The sequence below is a fragment of the Osmerus eperlanus genome, chromosome 17 (genome assembly GCF_963692335.1).
Source record: "Osmerus eperlanus chromosome 17, fOsmEpe2.1, whole genome shotgun sequence".
Lineage (NCBI taxonomy): Eukaryota > Metazoa > Chordata > Actinopteri > Osmeriformes > Osmeridae > Osmerus > Osmerus eperlanus.
In genome coordinates, this window is record NC_085034.1 from 555979 (window position 1) to 564549 (window position 8571).

At 46.0% G+C, this 8571-nt stretch overlaps 2 protein-coding genes across 5 annotated transcripts; one reads left to right on the plus strand and one right to left on the minus strand.

Annotated features, from left to right (window-relative positions):
• Positions 1–256: 256 nt before the first annotated feature.
• Positions 257–1591, plus strand: lsm8 (LSM8 homolog, U6 small nuclear RNA associated). The gene is made up of 4 exons (XM_062483731.1): positions 257–450; positions 676–716; positions 1009–1136; positions 1320–1591. The coding sequence occupies exons 1-4, from the start codon at positions 420–422 to the stop codon at positions 1408–1410; spliced, it is 291 nt and encodes a 96-aa protein (XP_062339715.1). The 5' UTR covers positions 257–419; the 3' UTR covers positions 1411–1591.
• A 1247-nt stretch (positions 1592–2838) lies between these two features.
• On the minus strand, positions 2839–8555 carry tymp (thymidine phosphorylase). Of its 4 annotated transcripts, none has more exons than XM_062483728.1 (10): positions 8377–8555; positions 7710–7908; positions 7375–7577; positions 7198–7296; positions 6961–7090; positions 6726–6844; positions 6311–6473; positions 5642–5869; positions 3456–3596; positions 2839–3370 (listed from the first exon to the last, which is right to left on the minus strand). In XM_062483728.1, exons 2-10 carry the CDS (start codon positions 7843–7845, stop codon positions 3225–3227), a joined length of 1365 nt encoding a protein of 454 aa, XP_062339712.1. In that variant the 5' UTR covers positions 7846–7908; positions 8377–8555; the 3' UTR covers positions 2839–3224. The 4 variants fall into 4 exon arrangements, with proteins under 4 accessions (XP_062339712.1, XP_062339711.1, XP_062339714.1 ...); XM_062483727.1 differs by having other exon boundaries at positions 7710–7915; XM_062483730.1 differs by lacking the exon at positions 5642–5869 and having other exon boundaries at positions 7710–7915.
• Positions 8556–8571: the final 16 nt, after the last annotated feature.

Genomic DNA, 8571 nt, shown 5'->3' on the forward strand with positions numbered 1-8571 from the left:
GCTGTTCTCATATCTCTCTCTCTCTCTCATCCTTGATTTATGGACTCCTAACTTTATAGATTTATAAAACTATTAACCACATCATCACTTAATCTGTCTATAATCTTTAAATCCGTTTATCTGTCCCGTTTGTAATGCTAGTCTTAGTGTTCTATAACATACAGGCAACATACAACACAAAACAGACAATAAACTATTTCAGAAATCCATTGTCCATCTGCTAGTTGATTTATTAACTGGGGATAACGACAACATTGTATGACGCTGCTGTTCATCGTCGATTGTAAACTCGACAATCCTCCGGTAAGGTCTGGTTGCCGTGTCCTGCCTGTCGATGCAAGAGCGGATACCTGATTTCGTCTGTTATTTCTGCTAAACCACCCCCGCCGGATTTGAACGTAGCGTACCGTTCAATAAACATGTCGACCGCCCTTGAGACCTACATCAACCGTATCCTTTGTTTCGTCTCACATGAGAGGATAAAGAGTTTTGAGTCTTTTGGTTTTAGATCGGTGTTGTTCTGGCCTGCTAGCGAGACATGCTAGCTTGCTAGCCAAACACGAGTAGCCATCCACGTATTGTAGCTTAAGATATATTAGCTACCGTATGTATACACGATAATCTCATGCTAGCTTCAAGGCTTGAACACATGTTTCCTTAACTCTCTTGTTTCAGGCACGGTTGCAATCATTACCTCCGACGGACGCATGATTGTAGTAAGTGTTGTAGCGCTGCTAGCCTAGTTAGTTAATCTTGCTTGTTGCTATGTTACCACTGCCCCTATTTAGCTTCAGTATCTTAACGTCATCATCGCACAAATAGCTTTCCAGTTTCTGTCAAGTGAAACTGACACCGCAAACTTTAGACTTTACTTCCACCTCCAAACGTCCACACAACTCGGAGTTGAGACGGCCTGTTTTTTTGTGCATGTTGCGTTGTAGTCCGCTAGCTAACAGAAATTTACTTAATCTGAACTAACGTGCCTAAAACGTTGTGTGTGTTCTTTAGGGCACGCTGAAGGGCTTCGACCAGACCATTAACCTGATTCTGGACGAGAGCCACGAGCGAGTATTCAGCTCCTCTCAGGGCGTGGAGCAGGTGGTGTTGGGCCTTTACATTGTCAGGGGAGACAACGTGTGAGTGACCTTTCACCTTTACCGCCAACCCTGACCCCCTAGGACTCCTCATCAGTAATAGTGTTACAGAAATGCATGTAGTGTTCAAGAAGATTCTGTTAAAGTTTCAGGTTTATTGGCAAATTTGCAAGAATTACCCTTCTTGTTGGTCGTCTTGGTATTGAGGGTGTTTGTGTGTTTCAGGGCTGTGATTGGAGAGATTGACGAGGAGACCGACTCCAATCTGGACCTGGGCAACATCAGAGCAGAGCCCCTGAACTCAGTAGCCCACTAACCTGTCCCTGCCACTACGCTGTGTGTGTGTGTGTGTGTGTGTGTGTGTGTGTGTGTGTGTGTGTGTCTGAGAGTGAGTTCCACTCTCTGTCCCCCTCTTCCTCCTTCCCTCATCTCTCTGAGGTCAGACTCATAAGACTGTTTAGTTTTTTTTTTTTTTATTATTAAAAACTATAAACTGATGTTTTATTGCATTCTTACACACACACACCCACACACTTCATATTCACAAACTCACATTATTCCCAAACCAAACCAGCGTACGCTCAGAGAGGAGCAGCGAGGAGGAGGCTGGCAGGTCAGTGTTAAGTCTCTGTGGGGAACACATGCAGGGCCATGCTGGTGTTGGGTACAGTGGGCAGGTGTCATGTTCATGTTTCACCACTAGGTGGCAGGAGAGGACCATTAATGAGGCATCCCAGAACAGTTGGGTTTGGAGAATGGAGCTGTGATTCTGCTGCTTTGGTCCTTACAAGTTGGATATTCTCAACTTTATGTAAATGAGGAGCGTGAAAACGCTAGCGTTGGCCAATAGGATTGTTTTCTTGTTTCTTGTAACGTAGCAACCTTTGGTCATGATAAACATTTCTAGGTTTCACAATTTCAAGATGGAGGAGAAACTTTTCGTATGTGTCTGCACACCCAGTTCTGTTCAGAACAAAGTTACTAATGTGACGAGCCTGAATTTAAAGATTACATTAAACTAATAATGCATGGTGCATGGTTGCCGATGTCGTCATTGTTCCTAGTGTGTTTTTATAGCCTACTTTTAAATTCAGTCTCGTCACATTACGTGACTGTTCTGTGCCACTGCTAGCCCAGCCTACAAACGACTGGTTGAGTGACCGGTGGCGTAACATGTATTCTACTGTAATCTTGCACTAGTAAAATCTTGCACTTACATAAATGTTGTGTAAAAGTGGTATTTTGATCGATATTGTGAGTACATGAACCCAAATCTGCACGCTTGGCCATGACTACAACAGTGACCTTAGAGAACTACAACTCTGTATTAACTTGTCTAACACGCCCCCGAGCGTGGTGTACTGTGGGAAGGCAAGCGATGCAGAGCGTTAAAAAACGCTGCAGTGTGAACGCACTGACTTGCAACCAGTACTCTAGAAAGAAGCAGTCTAATCTACACGCAACCAGTAGCCCAGTATGAAGTAGTACAGTATAGTACAGGGGAGCGGACCTTGGTCTGTGTCCAGACAAAGTGAAGGTTCTATTTGGACCTAGATACATTTCTCATAAATAATTGTTAAATACTGATGAAGCAGCCGTTATTCTCCATACTACGACGTGTTGTCTCATCGTGCGTCATTTCAATCACTAAACAAAACTCAGTCAAAGCGAAACTTTACAATACATGTTAGGAGACAGAAAGCAGAAGTGAGAGAAGGGCGTGTACAAAGGTCAGACAAGTCGATACAGAACATCAAGCTTTTAAAGTGGACAAACAAGTATGCCTTTATCCTTCCCGCAGGGAGTGTCAGTACTTTGTGTAGTAGTTAAACATACAAGAACGACGCCCCAAATCAAGACATTTTAATGGTTTGGACATTTGGGGGGAGAAGATGTTAGTCTCTGGACCTCTTTGACTTCACCCCTGATTCAGTATGAAGTAGTTAGTCTAGTGTGTAGTTGAAGTGTGTGTGTGCATGTCTGTCTGCATGCCCTCAAAGTAAGGGTCCTGTTTTACGCTAGGTCCACATCCTCCAGTGTGAACTTTGAGTTTCACCGCTGTTTCTAGAAATGTTTAACATCTGAACTATAAAATCTGAGAGTTCAGAGATTGTGTGTGTGTGTAAATTCCTAAGGAAGGATGGTTTCTGCCACCAGAGTGTGTGTGTGTGTGTGCTGGGGTAAGGGGGTCCCGAGGGTCAGGATGTTCTGCAGCAGGAGCGTCTGGGCTGGACTCAGAGCCGGGCTCTCAAAGTGGACACGCAGCCAGGGCTGACCTGGAGGGACACGCGTGTCAGACCATGCCGTGTAAAACATCACATCTGGTTGGTCACCTTTGAACCTCACATGCACACTTCTCACCTTTGTCTACCTGCTCTCCTACAGACACCAGAAGCTCTGCCCCCACACTGTGATTAATTGGTTCCCCAGCCTTGGAACGCCCTGCTCCCAAACTGTGCAGCACCTCAGCCAGAACCATCCCATCTACGTCCAACACCGTGCCTGCACACACACACACCACATGTCAGCCAGAACCATCCCATCTACGCCCAACACCGTGCCTGCACACACACACACCACATGTCAGCCAGAACCATCCCATCTACGCCCAACACCGTGCCTGCACACACACACACCACATGTTAGTATACACACACACACACACCACATGTTAGTATACACACACACACCACATGTTAGTATACACACACACACCACATGTTAGTATACACACACCACATGTTAGTATACACACACCACATGTTAGTATACACACACACACCACATGTTAGTATACACACACACACCACATGTTAGTATACACACACACACACACACCACATGTTAGTATACACACACCACATGTTAGTATACACACACACACACACACCACATGTTAGTATACACACACAAATATATATACATACAGCGGGTGAAATGAGTATTGAACACGTCACCATTTTTCTCAGTAAATATATTTCCAAAGGTGCTATTGACATGACATTTTCACCAAATGTTGGTAACAACCCAAGTAATCCATACATACAAAGAAACCAAAACAAATAAGTTCAGAAATTAAGTTGTGTAATAAAGTGAAAAGACACAGGGAGAAAGTATTGAACACGCTTTCTGATATTTATTTAGTACTTTGTACAACAGCCTTTGTTGGTAATGACAGCTTCCAGACACCACCTGTATGGAGAAACTAGTGGCATGCATTGCTCTGGTGTGATTTTGGCCCATTCTTCCACACAAACTGTCTTCAAATCTTGAAGGTTCTGTGGGCCTCTTCTATGAATCTTGATCTTCAGTTCTTCCCATTGATTTTCAATGGCATTTAAGTCAGGTGATTGGTGATCACAGGTGATTGGCTGGGACATTGTAGCAGCTTTTCCTTGGCTGTGTGTTTGGGATCTGACATGTCCACCCTCGTTTCATCTTCATATCCTGGTAGATGGCAGAAGATTTTTGTCAAGAATGTCTCTGTAAATTTGCCCTTTCACCCTTCCTTCAATTATGTGAAGTTTGCCACCATGATGTTCCCACCTCCAAACTTCTCTGTTGGGGTGTTTAGGGGGATGTGCAGTGCCATATCTCCTCCAAACATGGGGTGTGTTATTGCATCCAAACAGTTGCTCTCATCTGACCACACTAGATTCTCCCAGCATTTCACCGGCTTTTCCAAATGTTGTGCAGCAAACTTTAAACAAGCTTCAACATGCTTTTTTTTCAACAATGGAGTCTTGCGTGGTGAGCGTGCACCTGCTCGAGGCAAATTTATGTTGAAATGATTCTTTCCACTTCCGTATTGTGGCCCCAGCAGTGCTCACTGGAACATTAAGAAGCTTAGAAATGCGCCTGTAACCAATGCCATCGTTATATTTTGCAACAATGAGGTTGCGAAGGTCTTGACATCTCTTTGCTTTTACCCATCATGACATGTGACACCTTGGCAATGAGATCCTTTTGTAGGCCATCAGTTGGGACTGAACACTGACAAGGGGCTGGATTGCTTTTTAATTACTGATAGATTTCTGTTGTTGTCTTGGCTTTCCGTACCTTTTTGCACCTCCCTTTCCCTGTGTCATTTCACAATATTACACAACTTAATTCCTGAACTTATTTGTTTTGGTTTCTTTGTATGTATGGATTATTTGGGTTGTTACCAACATCTGGTGAAAATGTCATGTCAATAGCACCTTTGGAAATATATTTACTGAGAAAAATGGTGACATGTTCAATACTTATATCACCCGCTGTATGCACACATATATACTTACGTACAAATACATACACTGAAGATCTGAGTACATGTGAACGTGGATATTTACATGTGTGTATGTGGATATTTACATGTGTGTATGTAGATATTTACATGTGTGAACCCTGTCTGTGTCTCCAGCTCAGTCTGGTTCTGGGCCTGTGTGTGTGCATGCTTGCGTGTGTGTGTGCGTGTGTGTGCACCCTGTCTCTGTGTCTCCAGCTCAGTCTGGTTCTGGGCCTGTGTGTGTGCATGCTTGCGTGTGTGTGTGTGCGTGTGTGTGCACCCTGTCTCTGTGTCTCCAGCTCAGTCTGGTTCTGGGCTCGTCTCAGGACCCTGTAATAGTCTGTGTGGGCGGCGCAGAGGGAGCAAGCCACGTGATTGGCTACTCCCTGAGCCTGCATCATGGCCTGGAACTTGGCGAGGGCAGAGCCATCCTGCAGGGTCCTAGCGACCGCCCTCTTCCCCTCCTCCAGACTGGCGGATCTGGAGCTCATCACCAGCAGCAGACCACCTACACACACACACACACACAAGATGTGATGCCGAGATGCTGATCTGGGCAGTGTGCTGAGCGGTCCGTCTCAGGCCCAGCTAGCGGCCCGCTAGCTCTGATGCCCACATTCTGTCAGGTCAGAACAGACACGGCAGAAATGCACAGACGTTTATATTTAACTACATCCTGTCAGCCAGTTACCAGCCTGTACAAAGTCCATGACACTTGGAAAGACTGTAGAAAACAGGACAGTTATCTGGTGATTCTATCTGCAGATTGCTAAACACTTCTAAACCCAGAACTCAACTGAACTGTCACTCCGTGTGTGTGTGTGTTACCCAGGCTGGTCACCAGGGGTGACCAGGAGTTCACGTACCTGGGTATGTCGCATAACCAGCTTTCTGGAATAGTCCCAAGTCAGTTAGAGTGTGTGTGTGTGGTGTGTTTTGTGTGTGTTACCCAGGGTGGTGACCAGGTCTATCAGGGTGTGTGAGCCCCTCCCCTTCAGGATCTCCAGAGACTCGATCACCTCCAGGCTGTTTCCCACACAGCGGCCAATCGGAGCGTCCATACGGCTAAGTACCGCCCCCGTCCGCATGCCCAGGCTGTTCCCCACCGTCACCTGCACGTCACCGTGGTGACAGGGGTAACTATGGTGACTAATGTAACACTGTTGTAGCATAGCATCTGGTGTCTGAGGTTCCAAGGATTATTATTACAGTTAGGGTCAGGGGTTAGGGGTCAGGTGTTGTCAGGGGTCACCAGGGGTCACCAAGGGTCAGGGGTTATGTGGGGTCAGGGGTTATGTGAGGTCAGGGGTTAGGGGTCAGGTGTGGTCAGGGGTTACCAGGGGTTAACAGGGGTCAGAGGTTACCAGGGACTGGGCCAGGGTCTTGGCGCTGGCCAGGTCCTTGTACAGAGCTGCTCTCCCAAACTTGACATCCAGAACCAGCGCACTCAGAGACTCAGCACCCTTCTTAGAGATGATGGAGCCTGTGCACACACACACACACACACGTTAAAACACACACACATATGCACATACACATACTATCGTCACTGAAGTTCCCTTCAGGTGTGATTTTCATTGTCTCCCTCCAGTCTCCTACCAGTGATGAGAGGGAGGCTGTCCACAGTGGAGGTGGCGTCTCTCAGCGCGTACAGAACCTTGTCTGCAGGGACCAGTGTCTCCGTCTGACCCACAATGCAACAGCCCACCTCCGCCAGGATCCTCTGGAGCTGCACACACACACCACCATCACACACACACACCATTGTCACACACACACACTAACTAGATACACACTTGAGAGAGACAGACAGAGAGAGACATAGAGAGCTGTGACCTGCTGGACTGGCTGGTAGATGTTGAATCCTGGGATGGACTCCAGTTTGTCCAGGGTGCCACCTGTGTGTGCCAGACCTCTACCACTGATCATGGGGACCTACACACACACACACACACACACATAAATACAGTCTCCACCCACAATATATACACTTGCAGACACACACACACACACCTTGCAGCCGCAGGCAGCCAGGGCGGGGGCCAGCACCAGGCTGACCTTGTCCCCCACCCCCCCCGTGGAGTGCTTGTCCACCACAAGCCCCTCCCACTCCGCTGGCCATGACATCACTTCCCCCGATAGCATCATTTCCTTCGTCAGCGCATGAGTCTCCTCTGTCTCCATCCCCTTCTGCCAGATCGCCATCAGCATCGCCCCTGCACACACACACACACACAGGCATATTAACACATATGCACAAACAAGTTCATGTCATTAAATAATACACGGCCCACGACCGTGAGTGTGAGATAATGTGAGAGAGAGAATGTGTGTGTGGGCACGCCCACCGATTTGACTTTCTTGGATGGTCTTCAACTTGACGCCTTGCACGAAGTCTCTTATCTCCCGCTGAGTGAGCTGACCCCCGTCTCGTTTCTTCCGGATCAGCTCCTGGTAAGTGGCTGAAGTTTGTACATGCGACATCTCCGCGGTCGGACGGTCTCACAGGTGCGCGTGACACAACTGACTTTTGCTTTCGCTAAAAACCTACAGACTACAAAGGTCAATCAATTACATAATCACAATATCTAATCTTGTATACCAGCAAAATATCGGCGAAAGAAGGTTACACCAGTAGTTTATATATTTTAGGATGATAAAACAATCATTATTTATAGTCTGTTACACACATTCCACCTATAAATTGAGTTAGACAGAACTGAACTTTGGAAACGACACTAGAAAAAAGACTGGAAACCAGAGGCAGCAACTGAATTAACTCACTCACCCATCTAGTAAAACGATAGGCCTACAAGTGTTGTCTTTATACAAGTGAATGTGCAGTATATTCATAATGAAATAATTAGCACATCCGACGCTTTTAAGTCATTTTCTGATAAATTAACCTCAATAGGCTACAGCAAAGCACGAATGAATATTACTACTTTACAAAAATAGTTGCTAAAACTTTTGTTCCAAATTGACCATTTGATTTGATCGCGCCAAATAGCCTACCGTGTATTTCCCCTTGGCGAGCTTCTTTTCGTCGCTTTGGAAATAAAAGCGTATTGTAGGAATAAATTAATTTAGTCTAAATTGTCTAAAAGTTTTTTTTATTTTTTTATTCTTGAAAGTTGTACGTTTTTGCGCCCTGACGCTGATGCTGGTGCTGGTCAGTGTGCTTCGTTGGAAAGTCCCCGGCAGGCTATA